We start from the raw sequence: 17475 nt of genomic DNA, 5'->3' as shown, positions 1-17475 counted from the left end.
TGACATAGTTTTGTTAGTTTTGTAAATAAAATTGTAATTATGTTTGTAATAAATAAAAAATGCTTCTAATTCTGAATTAAAACTATGGTGATCTTGTGCGGCGAGGTAAACTAGGTCCGCTCGATTCCTCAAGGCCATTCGCGCGGTCCCCAGCCTTAAATGACGTAGATGCTCCAATACAAGAGCAGTTCATTACATAATGCCTACTAACATAATATTGTTATTATGATTATACTATTGCACTATCTGTTCATCTTATCAATGTCATATGGCACTTGTTAATACAAACATTAGTTGATAAGTCGTATTTAATTGAATGAATAGCGAGCAAAGATAAGGGAGTTGTTTTCGCTGAGAGATAACAGGCAATATTGCAAACTTTACATAAGTAAAGTCTTCAGTCTTTAGTCGCAATTATTGGTAAATTATTATATTTTAGGGGGCTTATGCAAATACAGTCCACAGTTATAGATATAACGTATATACTATACAGAATCGATGAGTGTATTTTCCTTTTTGGCATCAAGACGGCTGGAAAGATTTTTGATGAAGATTTCATGCAATCTACCGCCGAGAGATCATTACAAATCCCGAATTTGTGGAACGTTTGGTCTATAAGCTTGTAACTTACATAATATATTTCACAGGTATGCAGTACCTTGTAAATGGCTAGATCGCTAAGCGTTACGTAGAGACATTTATTGCGGAGAGTGTTCTCTGCATATAAAAGTATAGTAGAGAATAAAATCAAAGAGTTTAATTAATATTTAAGGAAAACTATTTATTTATTAAAAAACTTTATATTCAATTGTGAATTATATGTCTATGATATAAAAAAAACAATTTTTTTCTATATGATCCAGGGCAGTTTTTTGATTACGTGTCATTTTATTCAGTTCACCATACTGTAAGCCGTGTAAAAGAATTTGGTTCCATTAAAAACTGAAGTTTATTACCTATATGCTAAATTTAACTTAATTTATCACGATATTTCTATATCAACATCGACCGTGACTATGTTGTATATAAAGTCATCGAAACGTCAAGATAAATAAGTAAATAAATAATGATAATCATAGAAATTATTAATGGCAAAATTCAGTTATAATTACTAATAATAGCACAACAATCTACTAGATAATAAAACAATTATCAACGTACGTTTATCGTAAACGTAATAACTCAAGGCGCCCTCAAGTCTGCCAATACACGTCTAAGTACTCAATAAAATCCAGCCTCAAGTGACACAGTTTCCTTATCCGTCACTTAATGATCGCTCCGAAAAGCTGTTGTCCCGTTAACCAAGTTTTTACTTGATGTCGCAAAGCCTTTTCCTAATTAACTTTTAATAAAATCATGCGGAATTAATGCACATATATTGCATGTTCTTATTCAGTTAAGGATATATCGATTTTTAAAGTTATACTTTTTTAAGCGCGTTATGAACAAATGATGAGAGTGAAATTTGAAAAGATGAATATAGAAAAGTTACACAAAACTAACTGGGTGAGGTTGGTGACTAAAATTTTCTGACGTTTACGTCATTCGTTATTTTTTTTGGTTTCTCCGTCCATTATTAGGACAGGCAAAGGGTTCAAGCCCATACAGCCGTATTCGTTATTTAATAATTAATTGTAAAAGCCATCTTTGCAAGATTTTTGCACCTTATTTTACAAGATTTTATTTTTAGGAGGAGGAATAAATAATTTTAAGGATTTTTGCTTTGTTACGCCAAAGAAGTATAACTTCTTGCGTGCATACACTGACACACACACTTTTTTTCTTTCATCGGATGATGGAATATGATAGAACAATATTAAACAGCTCTTACAACGACAGCAACAGAGTATAGCATGGCTTTAAAATCATAAGTAGAGTAATTTATTTATTAAGAGCTTAGATAATTTGTACGTCTAGACTCTAGATAGATCGCCTTTTGCTGTAAGGCGACGCATGAAAACAGGCCAGGTATACTTTAGTATGCGTGATAAACTACATCTTACACTCGCGATTTGTATATCGCTATGTGTTTGTGTGCGTGCATTGCTCAAAATAGAGGTTAGTTCTCAACCTCAGCTTTTTTCGTCGTTTCCAACACGTGACGATAATTTCCGTGTTCGCAGGCAATTTCACTTTGCATGTGAAATAACCAAATGGCTAGGCGGTATGGTGTAGTTACATCATTTTTAGTCTTTATAAGCCATATGTTAATTAATTTTTAGGTAATTTCCTTTGCCTATATTGTTTTGAATGGTAAAAAAGGCTACAAAAACATCATAAATCACGCTCAAATGACCATACAATAAAAAACATAATCACAACTGAGTAAATATCCCCCGCTAGCATCCACACGAAATTTGAGCTAAAAAAATATTTTATATGGTAACACTGTCACCGTGTCGGATGTATTCGTAGCTTTTTCAGGAAAATTATCTATTGGTGTCTTTAGTGATCATTTAGAAACCACACACTGGTTTGTCTTCGTATTCCATAATAAAGCAATTATTTATTAAACAAGTGTAAAATAGAGTGTCTCTTAAAACATATTTAATTACAGATTCTTGCGTTTGTATTTTTTTCATATAGGAAACCGTAAAATAAAAGATATTTGGTGGGATCTTAAAAGTTTAGTCTATCTTTAAATTTAAATCTTTTATTAAACGCAGACTTATGTCGAAGGCTTAATACAGTATTGAAGATTACGTAAACGATATTACAATATGGAATGGAATAGTATTATAGTTGTTATTTTTTATGGATTTTATGATTCAATTGTTTTACTGATTTTCATTATTTTTAATATATATATATATATGTTTAAACTTTTGTGTAATTAGCATGTATTTGACCTGTATTTTTGGTGATTAACGTTCACAAGCAATCTGTTGATTTTATGTCAATACAATATTTTTAACTTTGACTTTAGGAACATCTGAGACACACCTTACGATAGATAATGGGTATGTTCCGATATGCACTGCGAGCACTGCACAGTGCTATCACTGTAGAATAAATCTACAAAGTTTGAACGAAATCTAGCTGTTTAAAGTGGGTCAAAATCGCGCCCGAAGAAGTCGGTTACAAACATACAAACATACAGGTGAAGCTAAAAATACGCTCCGTTATGGACTGCCAGTATACTGCCGCAGTACCCTAGGGTAATATATGACGTCATAAATCGCCGCCATATTCTACTGTGAGCACTGGCGTTATCGAGGTAAGGTACTCGCAGTACTTTGATCACGTGATCAGTCAAAATCACAAGTTTTATCCCAAATATTTTTAATTTAACTCCAACAACAGTTTTTTTTAATGAACTAGAAAACTTTAATACACTCATTTTAATGCTGCGTCAAAAAATGCGGCTGACAGTATACGGGATTGCGTTCCGTTTTAAATAGTAACCAGTATAACTGGCTATAAAGGAACGGCTTCACAGTATACTAAATTGACGTCACGCTGTACAGTGGTCGCAGTGCATATCGGAACATACCTACTATGAGCCTAACAAAATAAGGCTCCTATAATATTTCACATTAATACACAAACACAGACATTATACAATGGTACGAATGTACTAACGCAAAAATAATTTCTACGTTTATTTTCAAATTTATTCATCCTGTAAGCAATATCTTTGATGATATTATGTAACATCTCTTGGTATCGGTATATTTCCGCTATAAAATCAATCGTGTACACAATTTTATTAGTCAGTGGGTCGTGTTAGTTAGTCAACACGACAGAACCCGTATCACACGACCACAGCATAAAAATAAACAGTTTGTTTGCAGTTGACAACAATTAGAAGCGATGTTAGTCAAGCAAAATCTATACATCAACAGCAGAATGCAGTGTCTGTACAGTAAAATAATAGTACCTATTATAAAAAATAACCGAAATTTGTGAAATATATATTTTGGATTGTAAATATAGAATTGCGATTGAATATTGACGCACATTTGTGTCGAAAAGTAGTAATGTGTAAACATTACTGTGTTTCAGTGTGAAGGGCGCCGTAGCTAGTGAAATTACTGGGCAAATGAGACAACATCTTACGTCTCAAGGTGTCGAGCGCAAATCCTGAGCGGCACTGCATTGTAATGGGCAGGGCGTATCAATTACCATCAGCTGAACACCCTGTTCGTGTCTTCCCTTATTTTGTCCATAAATAAGGGACTAGACATACGAATTTATTTATGCATATATAGTATATAGAAACCAGCCTTAAAATTCGTATAAATCTCATTAAATGTTATCTAATGGTAAACGTCTAATCAGTCTAATCTGGAATTCAATATAAATGACGAGCTACAAGCACCTGTACTGTGGCACGACATTGAGCCCAGTGATTTGTAATTCTAACTATATTAAATGCTCATTTGCAATCGCACTACTGTTGTTTCTTTGTGGACTTCTACAAATTCAATATGCTCCTTGATTTATCGCTAGCTACTGCATGTGGGTTTTTCCACTTAGATTTATGTAAAGACCTTGATTAACGAGATTTGTTTACAGAAAGTTTATTACAGAAAAGCCTTCACAAATATTTTCAAAATTAAAACTTACATAGCACTTTATTTTTTGGGTATTTAATGAGTCTGAGCCATCACGATCGACAGTGTAACGATCGTTCAGTCTGCTCGAGTCGAGTAAGCACAGTTGTATTTCGTATTATAAACCTTGCCTTGACAACTTTACTTATTTTGTGTGTCTTATTCAAACACCATTTTTTTGTAAAGGCGGCTTTTAAGACCATTAACTTACTGTTGCTAGTAAGAAAATGCGATTATTTCAAAAATTTCTTCATATCTGAGTATTGTTATCAGAGGAGGTATATCCCGGATAGTGAGAATCCTTAACTTATAAATTCCAAGGTTAAGAACACCCGCTCTATAATATTAATAATACATTTGTTTATTGTTGACTACGTTTTAACTGACAATAAAGACTTAAACAGCCGCTTAGGAGTATTTTTTCTCATTCTGACTTAGGTGAATAGAAGAAGACAGAGTGAGAATTAGCAATGCTTTAAGTTAGCAGACTATTATGAATAAGGGGGTTACTATAAATCGTCACCTAAGACTTATATAAATAGACGATTAAATTCAGCATCAAAAACATTGAAGCAATTTATGTATGTGTAAAGACGTGCCACCTATATTGTTTGTAACACGAGTTGTGGCCAACTATAGTCAACTCACTTAGTCTATGCTTAGCGTTTGTAGAAACAACACGCATTTGAGCGCTGCGTTTTGTTTAAAATATGCCTTTATGTGTATTGGTATACTGTTTTAATAATAAAATGAAAAGAAGTGACCTTACATCACTAAATCCAACATACTATATGTAAAATACATATAATTTTATTGTATTTTTGTCGTTTTAACTGATCCGGTAAAACTTGAGCGAATTTGAATGTCCAACTCAGAAGTGTTGGTCCCGCAGTATTCCGTACTCTACTATTCTAGTAGCCTCAAAATGGAGGTATTATAGGCATAATATGCTAGTTGATCAAAAAAAATTTTAATAAAAAAACAACCGACTTCAAAAACACTATTCCAAAACAATATATATAATATGCATTAAGAAGTAAAAAAATAATTGAGTATTTTTATACAATCTAATTAATTAATCTAATTCTAGTTATAAATGTTATTTTTGGAATCTTTGTCCTTCCGCCGCGATCCGCTCTTATCTCGCCTCTCACCTCCTCACGACTCAAGCACATCTAATCTATAACTATGTATGTAGTTACAAACCTATCTTGGATGACACCGACTCCAAAACTTTGCTCCATTCAACTATCTTTGAAGTATATCCTGTCCAATAAAAAAAGAATCATCGAAATTGCTTAGCGCGATATTGAGTTATTCGTAAATTTAGCATCCACTTTGCTAAACGTATGTATAGCAAATTTAAGACTTTTATGGTTTTCTCATGGATGCCATTTTCAGATCTGGACCAAATTACAATGGGACCACACGGGAAGCACCAGCTTTTAAATAAAAAAAGAAATATCACAATCAGTTCACCCAGTCGAAAGTTTTTTGAGGTAACAAACATAAAAAAAGACATACCGACGAATTGAGAACCTCCTCCTTTTTTGAAGTCGGTTAAAAATCAATGAAAGCTAATGAAGTATATTTGAGTTATGACAACTCGGCAATCACTTGTATTCATTGAACAGTTGTAATTACTAGATTATAGTTTTGCATTTGCAACACAGGGAACTGGCACGGTTGACCTTATCTCGAAGCGACCTTGCATACTAGATGTGTTATTGTCGTTACTGTGCTAAGTCTATAAAGTTGTCTGGACTGTCAAGGGTACAATCAACTTTGATTTCAAAAGAAGTATTCATTGAATAATACCCAAAGCTTCTGGCATACGAGGCCAACTATATTCAAAAAATTAGGCTTTAATTACTTAAATTCAAATTCAAATATGTTTATTCAAAATAGGATTCAAAATCGCTTATTGAACATGAACATTTAAAATAGACTGCCTCAGACCTGAAAAAAACGGGCGCAAGAACTCCGCGGGCTTTTTTTTAATAAAAATGTGGTTTACAATGTAATATCGTACAATAAAAATGTATAATTAAAAAGGGTGGTCGCTACATTCCCAGTCTGTGGTATCATTAAGAATATCGTTTAAGCTGTACTAACCTTTCCCACACAAAAGTATTAACATCGCCCAATAAATATATATTAAAGATATGTCGACGCCAGAATTCCTCTCGTAGTATCTTTACCATAAGAGGTTTTACTATATCGACTCATTACTCAAATATAACTGTACTATACTTCATCTAATTCTACTTCTTACATCCGACAGTTTCACTACACAAAGAAAATACCACTATAATTCTGTTAAAACAATTTAAATATATTATCTTTGAAAAGATATCGAAATCCTTCTTTTGTTAATCGCGAACAAGGTATAAGAATATCATTTATAGAGTGCATCGTGTTAAGGTTTGGTACAAGTTTCTTTGTAGAGGATTTGTAAAAATACAAATACCTACAGAATAACTAATACCTAGAGAAAAACTCGTATTTTCGTTATCGATGTGTATAGCTAATGTCGTTTTTACAGCAGGACTGGCGAACATAAATATATGGAGAAACATAAACATAAAAATAATAATAAATGTAAATTTACTTCTTGGTAAACTTAATTAATTTATTACACAAAGCATGGTCACCGCGCAGTCACGGGGGGTAAGAAACTAAAAGTAGAAAGCGGGAAGGGTACGCGAACCTGTCGGTGCTTGCGCTCAAGTAATGAAAAATTGCGAGCTCAGTGGTGATATATCCACATTCATTAGATTCCTAATTTTATGTAATAAAATTATAACAAAAATCACAACAACAAAAATCATAATATCTATTATATTATGTATATTTAATCCACAAAAATATTTTGCAATTATATTCCGAACACTCAAAGCCTAGTTTCATTACAATTAAAATAAATTACTTATCCGTTTGAATTTTACTGAAGAACATTCAAAATTGAAACATATTTAACACTATTTTATGTTATTTCTACTCAACGTTATTCAATTAAAAAATATATTATATTATGTGCTATAATTCTTGTCTAATATAATGACGGCTCGATAAACACACGTATTATTCTACTAATTATTACAATCGTAGGGTTGCCAGCTACGCGTTCAGTTGTTATGAAGTAGACAGCTTATATGAAACCGATATTTGTGTCTATAAACTTTTACGCGGGAATTTTTTCTCCTGCTTGAAGGGGCAACAAACTAAACCTGATATTTCGGCGCGGTGAATGCCTCTCACTCGAGTTTTTATGACAAAAAGGCTCAGTTACCTCGGGCTTTCATGGTGCCAATAAATTTGTGCGTACATAAAACATGAACGCTAAAGAAAGCGGATATTTAAGTTCCGAATTTTTACATTCAAAATTCGTATAAAATATTATTTAAAGAAAATTATAGTAAGCAATGTTAGTGTAATACTTAGGTATATGTTTTAATTACCTTATCAAAACTAACTAAACTCATTATTAGTTAAAGTACGGGATCGCTCGTCAAATTCGATAGAAACAACCGAATATTCCTGCCTATATTGTGTGTTAAGATTTTTTATTTTGATAAAATTGTACCTTAATAATTTATTGTTACTAAATAATCTCCCTCACTTTTAGGATTAAATAATAAATAAATAAATAAATGCTTTAACTGGTAAAATAAGTAAGTTAAAGGTCTGAATAACGAATGATCATGTGTACTTAAAAATACGCATTCAACGATTGTGATCAAATGAAAAATCTGTATTTAGTAAATTAAAACCAATCGAGAATCCCTTCATCATTATTATTATCATATCAGCCGGAAGACGTCCACTGCTGGACAAAGGCCTCCCCCAAAGATTTCCGCGACGATCGGTCCTGCACTGCACTCATCCAACGTATTCCGGCGATCTTGACCAGATCATTTGTCCATCTTGTGGGGGCCTGCCAACACTGCGTCTTCCGGTACGTGGTCGCCTTTCGAAGACTTACTGCCCCAAGAATCCCTTGCTATTAAAATATTTTTAAGGATCCTGTCCTTTATTTTTATCTTATATGATTTTATCATTAGACAGTCTTTGAAAAGTTAAGAATTAAAACATAGTCATATGTGATTTGCACATTTCTTCTTCATTTAAACTAGCATTAGTCCTATGCTTGTTTGTCAATGTTAAACACGAAATAATTAATTAAATAATTGAACAATTTGTAATTAATAATACATCTAACTTAAAAAAAAACATGAAAGTTCTTGAATTTGTAATATTTTTTTTATGAAAATAAGGGACGAGACGAGCAGGATAGGCACCGTTGTGGTACCCATAATCTAGCCGGCTTTGTGTGCCTCCCACTGGTAAAATAGTTAATTTCACTAAGGAATGCAGTTTAACATACTAAATTATAAAAAAAACTGCTAAATAGCAGAATTTTACGAGAGTGTATTGACTTGTTCCACAATTGATTGTAAATTCGTACGAAGGTCAAGACGTTCCGCCAGAGATGTTTACATTTGAGCGTATTTTTTTTGGTAATCATTATGTAAATGGTTCTATTTTTAAACATTACGTGGCTGTATTTGATGGCGCCTGTGCCGTCTCTAAATTTTATATTATATCTTTTGTGTAAATAAAATTTTCGCGTGGCTGAATTAAATTGCGGCAGAGAGTATAATATTTTCGTTAAATCAAAGAATAATTTGTTTGATCAAGATTTCATGAAATCCCAAAATTTTATAGTTTATTACAATACTTTTTTTGGATGATTAAATCATGTTTGAGGGCCATCAGATTATAGGTGACCTTATAGAGATGGGCTATAAAGTGTAAGCCGTTTTATTTTATTTGTAAAGAGTATTTGCTATATGAAGTTCATGAACGACTTTATAAAGAGGTTACTCTCTTGTTACACTGTATTTTCCTTTTCGTTACAACGCAGTAGCAAAATATTCGTATTAAGTTTCAAATAGCACCGCAGTGTGATCTATTTGCCAGCTCGATGGAATGTTTGGTCAAAGAATGTAAGAAAAGCTTTGAGAGTTTGATGCCTGAAAGCTCTATAAAATAAGATAACTAGTTTATAATTTTCATTGTTTGTTATTTCTTTAGTATAATATCTTTGTAACGCTTTAGATTTAATCTGTAATGTTACATTGTATCTTTGATAAATAAATAAATTCTTTGATTCTAGAGCTGAGCTTCAACGAGTAATATGATACTAGATTACTAAGTATTTTCATTGAGTATTGAAAAGAGGATGAAATAATTAGTAGTATTGTTTGGTTAAATTGTTTAATAAACAAATATTGTGTTATTTTACACTACATTAATTGTATTCATTGACACTATATAACTTAGATAATTTATACGTCTAGATAGCTTGTGAAAGCTGTTAAAACGTCGGGAAAAAATAGAGGCGAACTGTTAACCTCTATTTTCAACAACGCACGCATACTAAAACAAAGTGCCATACAATATCGCGAGTGTACAAGACGCACACTAAAGTAAAAAACCTGGCCTGTTTTCATGTGTCGTCTTACAGAAAGAGGCTCTATCTAGATGTATAAGTTATCTATGCTATTTTGTGTAATAAATCGACTTGATTATCCAAAAAGTAATTTATTTTTAGGTTTAATGGCTAATAATGAAGTATGTATAGACTGAATCATATATACAAAATATGCATAACCTATTTGTTTTAGTTACGCCTCATTAAATCGCATACAAATTATGAACATAGTCTTATCAACGACCGGACGCTGATTCTAATACACGTTTTCATTAAGAAGAATGTTAATAAAAAATCGTTCCTAAATAAATTATCTATGTACGTATTTAGATATTATATTATTCTTAGTCATAATTTAAAACACGTGTGACTGAAATACAATGACAATTTCATTCTACAAACCACAAGTGCTAGAAACTGACACAGTAAATTAAAATCAGCCTCGGAACACACATGTAACAGCTGCGACGCGGAAACAAACAGATAAAAATAATATTATCACGCCAACGAATTAATAACGTTACTGGATAGCTCTTAGAAATTCTAATAATTAATGTACAATCGTATTCTCAAATAGAAAAATACTCCGTTAATATTTTCCCATTATTTTTTTTATGAAATCGGAGAACTAACTATCGAACTCTTTAACTAGGTTATCAATTATAATAGCCATAACAGATGATCGAATTGGTACGGCCGAACCATCTTACTCGGTCTGGTACCGGACCATATTAGATGGTATTATTATATTTATTATATATTATATTAGTATATTATGACACAAAATTATTATTATTACCGTCGGGACCGTACCGAGTACGACGCCGGACCAGTTGGTACGAAGCGCCCACCAGATTGTCCGATGGTGCCGATGGTGCGGCCGTACCAAATCCGATCATGTGTTAGGCTTTAAGGTATCAAATTATATTTGATTCTATTAGTTCCTCTATCATTTATCAATCGTTTTCTGTATTTCCCATAAGGCTTTACTTTATACATAAATGTCTGTTGGCCTGTACTTTCATAAACGTACCATTGTTAAGTGCAGGTGTTTAATACGATACGATGATTATTTTACAAATAATCAATTTAACTTTCCTTATTATTTCCTTAAATTGTAACATCCTAGGTAACGTAACTAAATAATTAAAATAAAGGTGTGTGTTTGACGCTCTGAGGTGAATAAAAATCTACATAATTTTCTAAGTTTAAAAAACACCTTGGGTTATTCGGTGTTGACATTTTTACCATTGACAAAATTTCCCTTTGCAATAATTATTTTTGTCTGTTTATATTACAAAACCTCTGGTATGACCTTATTATTTTTACTTTAATATTTTTTATTTTTCTTATTATAAATATTTAAAAAGCAGTTGGTATACAAATATATTTATGAATTATTTCCTAATTTCTAACAATAAGCGGGTAAGGAAAGTTCATTTAAAAATATTAAATTTTGTATGATTTTATTAGTCACTTACCTTTTCTACGTCCGAATGGTCCGCAAAAAGAGTTTCCCTTGCCGATAATACTGTCGTCAATATATTTGATAAGCTTGGCAACATCTTCTCCTCTGTGCCCTCGGGACACATTCCATCTTGAAGGCAAATCTTCTTGCATGGATTCTGATTTTCCTTTAGTGCCTCTAGATTTTTTTAACACGCTTGTCATATTACAGTCACATTACACATTAAACTGCGGCGTACCACAATAACAATAAACACAGAACACTGGATCAAATAAAAAAGGTCAGTCAAAAAGCGCGCGAATGTCAACAAGGTTATCGTGGACGAATGAGTGACTGTATACGTTCACGGTAGAGTATCTACTGAATCGTAAAATTGTACTACGGCGAACCGTATCGCATAGTAGCATCCACGCATGCGTGTAATGAAGTTGCCAGTACTATAAAACTACTAAATGGTAGATTTAAGAATATAAGCACAGCAAAGCTTTGAGGTAGTGTTTTACTCTTGATATGTCATAAAAAGCAGTTACTTGCAACTGAAATAGTTTTTTTTTATTTATTTTAGAACACGTTTGTAAGGAATCACAAACGAACAAAAGCTTGATAATTTTTTGGGCTCCGTACCTCAATAGGAAAAAACGGATCCCATATAAGATCTCTTTGTTGTCCATCTGACTGTCTGCATGACTGTCAAGACCCTTTATTTCGGGAACGTGTGGAGGAATGGAGTTAACATTAAAACTATGTACTCAAGTACTGCATTTACATTTATAATTAAATTATAAAAAATAGGGTCTTTTCGCAAGCAACGGGCGGCGGTCAAATTTTGAATTGAACGAACCATGTCGAGTGGGGTATCATATTGTTGCGTAGCAACCCTTCGAAGTATATGACGAGAGTTGTCAAACTTCAAGACATTGTTAATTTCAACAACTCCGTCAGCAATACTCGTAGCTCAGCGGAAAACTGTTTACTTTAGACGCTGTAGACCCGGGTTCGATACACCTACCAGTGTATGGATTTTTTTTGGGTTTTGTAAAGTTAAAGGAAATTTCTAGTAAGTTCAGGATCAAATCGAACAGAAAAAAAGGGATGGAAAATGTGTAAGCAGGATAAAAATGGTTAAAAGAATTTTCTAGTACAATTTAAATTTAAAGATGGAATGGGAGAATCATTTTAAAAATAGAACGGATCCGGGGGTATATAAGCCGTACTAAGCGTGGCCTACGGCAGTTCTAGTTCCGACTCGAAAGTGTAAAGAAGAAGAAGAAGAAAAGAAGAAGTAGTGAAAAGTGTTCCAAGAGGAAGAAGATAGAAGAGACTTAGTGTTCGGTACGGTGTGACGCGTTGAAGGTACCGCCGCCCACAAGAGGAACAGCGGCAGACCGGCGAAGTGCAAGTTCAGAAAAAGTGAACGCAAATAAAGACTCGTTCCTATAAGCGGAGTATTATTTCCAATCCCTGACCCACTCCCGTGTCAATTGGTGTCAGAAGTGGGATTGGAAAGATGCCATTAGTGCCCAGGAACGAGAAGGGAGTGACCACGCGAGCGGGAGCAGCTGCAGCGGCAGAGGACGAGTCACAACAAGCATCCGGCTCTGGACTCAGTGCGATCGTGTCAGCACTGCAGGCTCCTGCCGTAGACATCAGCGCGCTCATGCAGCAGATGGCCGCCATGATGCAAGAGCAAGCGCGCCGACAGGAGGAGCAGCTGCGGAGCTTGCAAGAGGAACAAGCGCGCCGACAGGAGGAGCAAGCGCGCCGACAGGAAGAGCAAGCGCGCCGACAGTAGGAGCAGCTGCGGGGCTTGCAAGAGGAACAAGCGCGCCGACAGGAGGAGCAAGCGCGCCGACAGGAGGAGCAAGCGCGCCGACAGGAGGAGCAAGCGCGCCGACAGGAGGAGCAAGCGCGCCGACAGGAGGAGCAAGCGCGCCGACAGGAGGAGCAGCTGCGGGGCTTGCAAGAGGAACAAGCGCTCCGACAGGAGGAGCAAGTGCGTCGACAGGAGGAGCAGCTGCGAGCCTTGCAGGAAGAGCAAGCACGTCGACAGGAGGAGCAGCTGCGAGGTCTGCATGAAGGCCTCTCCAAGGAAATTTTATCAGTGGTGCAGAAAAACTCCGCCCGGATTGACGCTGTAGAAAAGGAGATCGCCCGGATTGACACTGTGGAAAGGAAGATGGGGGAGATGGAAGTAACTATTCATCAGCTCAATAGGAAGGTCGTGTGTGGGGGTCCTTCAGCCAACCCAGGAGTCACCTGCGGAATCACATCGACCAGAAGTTTGAAAGTACCTCCCTACGACGGCAAGTCTTCCTGGGCCGCCTTTAAGCTAGAATTAGAGACGGTCAGAAGAGCAAGTGGTTGGAGTGATCAAGAAGCACACTCTGCCCTCACACTAGCGCTCCGTGATGATGCACTTTCCGTATTGGAAGCACTCGGCGCTGGGAATGAGGAAGTAACCTATACGGACCTTCTTAACGCGTTGGAGGCACGTTATGGCGATAACCACCTTGAGCATGTGTATCGGGCGCAGCTTAAGGACCGCAGTCAAAGGGCCAATGAAACTCTGCAGCAGTGGTCCCTCGAAGCTGAGAAGCTAGTGCGTAAAGCATATCAGTCGTCGCCAACTGCAATAGAAGAAATGTTGCTCCAAGTGTTCATCGATGGAATACGGGACGCCGAAGATAGAGCAGCCGTACGATTGAGTCATCATACCAGCTTGAAGAAAGCGGTGGCACATGCGTTGGAAGTGGAAGCGGTTCGCCACGATTCGTTGAGACTCCGCAAAATTGTACCAGCAGATTCCAGCCGAAAGCAAGCATATAACCCTGCTATGGTTGTAGGGAGCGAGGACACGTTAGAAGCACTTGCCCCAGGCGTGAGAGCATAACGCAAGGTAGGAAGGATGCGGCGGTCTCAACATTACCGCTGGAGCAGCAGGAAAAGGCCAGGGCAGTGGGGTGGGCGCTGGCCGGTAGAAGCAAAGCCCCAAGGATCTTCGTTAAGCAGACATGTGACGGAAACACTTTAGTTATAGAAGGAATGATAAATGGAAAATCTTGCCGTTTCACTTTGGATACGGGAGCCTCACGTACAGTCGTTAGCCAAAGAAGACTAGAGAGCATCGGAAGACGACATATGCGAGAAAATGTAAACTTAACACTCACAACAGCTACCGGCCAGCGCATACCAGTCCAGGGAGAGAAGATCGTGGCCATGAAAATCGGGGATACGTTGTACTGGCAAAAAGTGGTAATCGCGGATATCACAGATGACTGCATCATTGGGTTGGATTTTCTTCGAAATCATCAGTGTACCATTGACATGAAACATGGTGTATTGAAGCATGGAGGTGAAGAAATTCCAATAAAACGCGGAACTGTTGGGAAAGTGTTGTGTTTAAGAGACACTACTTTAAATCCGAGATCGCAGACCCTAGTCCCGGTAGTCCTGCCAAGGGATGACAGAGGAAGACCTTGTAAATGCGCTATAATAGAAAGGGAGACATCGGACACGACATGGATCCCAGCCAGGACTGTTATGGGTAACTCCCAGATTGTGATGGTTCCCGTGTTTAATCCTCATGAGGACAAGCAAATCATTAGGAAGGGAACAGTGATTGGAGCTTGTGAGGAGATAGCTTTGTTAAGAAAGTGTGAAGAAGGGAGGAAGACCGTAGCTGCAAACCAGGATGTGAACATAAAGAAACTTCTGGATAGCTGTAAGGACAATCTTACCAAGCTACAGTTAATAAAAGCGAGAAATTTCCCGCTACGCTACTCCGGGATTTTCTCAAAGAACGACGGGGACATCGGAAGAACTGGTTTGGTGAAACACAAGATCGACACAGGAGACACTGTTCCGATACGGCAAAGACCAAGACGTATTCCGTTTGCACGCGAACAAGAAGTGGAAGACATGATTCGGGATATGAAAGAAAATGGTGTGATAGAACCGTTGTCGAGTCCATGGTGTTCTCCAGTGGTTCTGGTGAAGAAGAAGGATGGATCAACTAGATTTTGTGTGGACTATCGGCGTCTGAATGATGTTACTAAGAAGGACAGTTATCCATTGTCAAGAATCGATGACACCTTAGATTCACTTTGTGGCATGACGTGGTTCTCTACTCTGGATTTGAAAAGTGGCTACTGGCAAGTTGATCTGGACCCTAAAGACAAGGAGAAGACGGCTTTTTCAACCGGAAAAGGATTATGGCAGTTCAAAACAATGCCCTTCGGATTATGCAACCCCCCAGCTACTTTCGAAAGGTTGATGGAGTATGTGCTGGCAGGTATGTTGGGAGAAACCTGCCTTGTCTACTTGGATGACATAATCATTATGGGACGAAGTTTTGAAGATCATCTTAAGAAGCTCGAAAAAGTCTTCGCAAAACTGCAGGGTGCCAACTTGAAGTTGAGTCCAAAGAAATGTTCCTTCTTTCAACGTCAGGTGAAATACTTGGGGCACGTTATCTCGGAGCAAGGCGTTGCGACGGATCCAATCGGCAGGAGCCAAGATAAGTGCTGTCAAGGACTGGCCGACGCCGACAGGAAAGACACATGTGAGAGCATTCCTTGGACTATGCTCTTATTATCGACGCTTTGTGAAAGGGTTTTCCGATGTTGCTAAGCCCTTACATCGACTGACGGAGGAGAAAAGAGCCTTTTCCTGGGATGAAGACTGCGAACAAGCTTTCTTAGAGTTGAAGAAACGACTATGTGAATCACCTATCCTCGGATATCCTGACACGGAGGGAAGATTCATAGTAGATACTGATGCTAGCAATTCTGGAATTGGTGGAGTGTTATCTCAGAAGAGGGGAGATCAAGAAATTGTAATTGCATACTTTAGCAAATCTTTATCGAAGCCGGAGAGAAACTACTGTGTAACTCGTAGGAAGTTACTTGCCGTGGTGAAGACATTACAACATTTTAAAAAGTACTTGTTGGGTCGCAAATTCCTCGTAAGGACTGATCATGCCGCCTTGAAGTGGTTACTAGAATTCAAGAATCCGGAAGGACAAGTGGCCAGATGGATTGAGCAACTTCAAGAGTACGACTTTGAAATCGAACATCGAGGAGGAAAAACTCATGGAAACGCAGATGCTTTATCTAGAAGACCTTGTCCGACGGAATGCAAACATTGCATTCGTCAGGAGGAGAAAGAAAATCCAATAATCCGACTGATCAGAACAGATTCGATCGATGGGAACTGGAGCAACGATGCAATGAGGAGAACTCAGGAAAATGATAAGGATCTTCAACCACTTTTACATTGGCTAGCAAGTGGATCACTTAAACCAAAATGGTCTGAAGTGGCTAGACACAGTACGGCTACCAAGAGTCTCTGGGCACAATGGAACAGTTTGGTGATGCATGACGGGTTGCTCTGCCGTAAATGGGAAACCCCGCAAGGAAAGGATTGCCATCTGCAACTGGCCGTTCCCAGGGAGAAGGTGAACGAGATCCTGAGAGCTTATCACGATGGTTCTTCAGGTGGACATTTGGGAATAAGAAGAACTCTCACAAAAATTAAAGAACGATTTTACTGGTTGCATTGCCGTGATGATGTGGAAGACTGGTGCCGAAAATGCAAGAGTTGTGCTGCTGTCAAAGGACCTCAGACCCGGAGCAGAGGAGTTATGAAGTTGTACAATGTTGGGGCTCCGTGGGAAAGAGTAGCTCTGGATATGGCCGGACCGTTCTCCTGCGTACGCCAATTTTGGAAGGGAATTGAAATTGCCAGCTGATTTACTCTCAGGCTGTCCACCGGATACTCCGAAAAGTATAACAGAATATGTGGATGAGTTACGGAAAAAGATGGTTGACATCTATGTGGAAATTAGAACAACTGGGCTTAAGGCAAGTGAACGGATGAAGACCCGCTACGATCGAAGAGCTAATATTCCTAGTTTTGAAGAGGGAACCCTGATTTGGTTACACAATCCTGTAAGG

The 17475-nt window shown here is 37.1% G+C and overlaps 1 protein-coding gene across 3 annotated transcripts in view; it reads right to left on the bottom strand.

Moving 5' to 3' along the window:
• Nucleotides 1-11888, bottom strand: part of LOC126970783 (uncharacterized) — a 120020-nt gene extending 108132 nt beyond the window's left edge. For all 3 annotated transcript variants that reach the window (XM_050816865.1, XM_050816866.1, XM_050816867.1), the window contains exon 1: nucleotides 11535-11888. In XM_050816865.1, coding sequence (XP_050672822.1) covers nucleotides 11535-11724 — 190 coding nt within the window. In that variant the 5' untranslated portion in view covers nucleotides 11725-11888. The remainder of the gene's footprint in view (nucleotides 1-11534) is intronic.
• Between the last annotated feature and the right edge of the window lie 5587 nt (nucleotides 11889-17475).

The sequence above is a fragment of the Leptidea sinapis genome, chromosome 22 (genome assembly GCF_905404315.1).
Source record: "Leptidea sinapis chromosome 22, ilLepSina1.1, whole genome shotgun sequence".
NCBI lineage: Eukaryota > Metazoa > Arthropoda > Insecta > Lepidoptera > Pieridae > Leptidea > Leptidea sinapis.
Note: the sequence above shows the minus strand (reverse complement) of the source record. Positions and strands in the feature narration are given on the sequence as shown.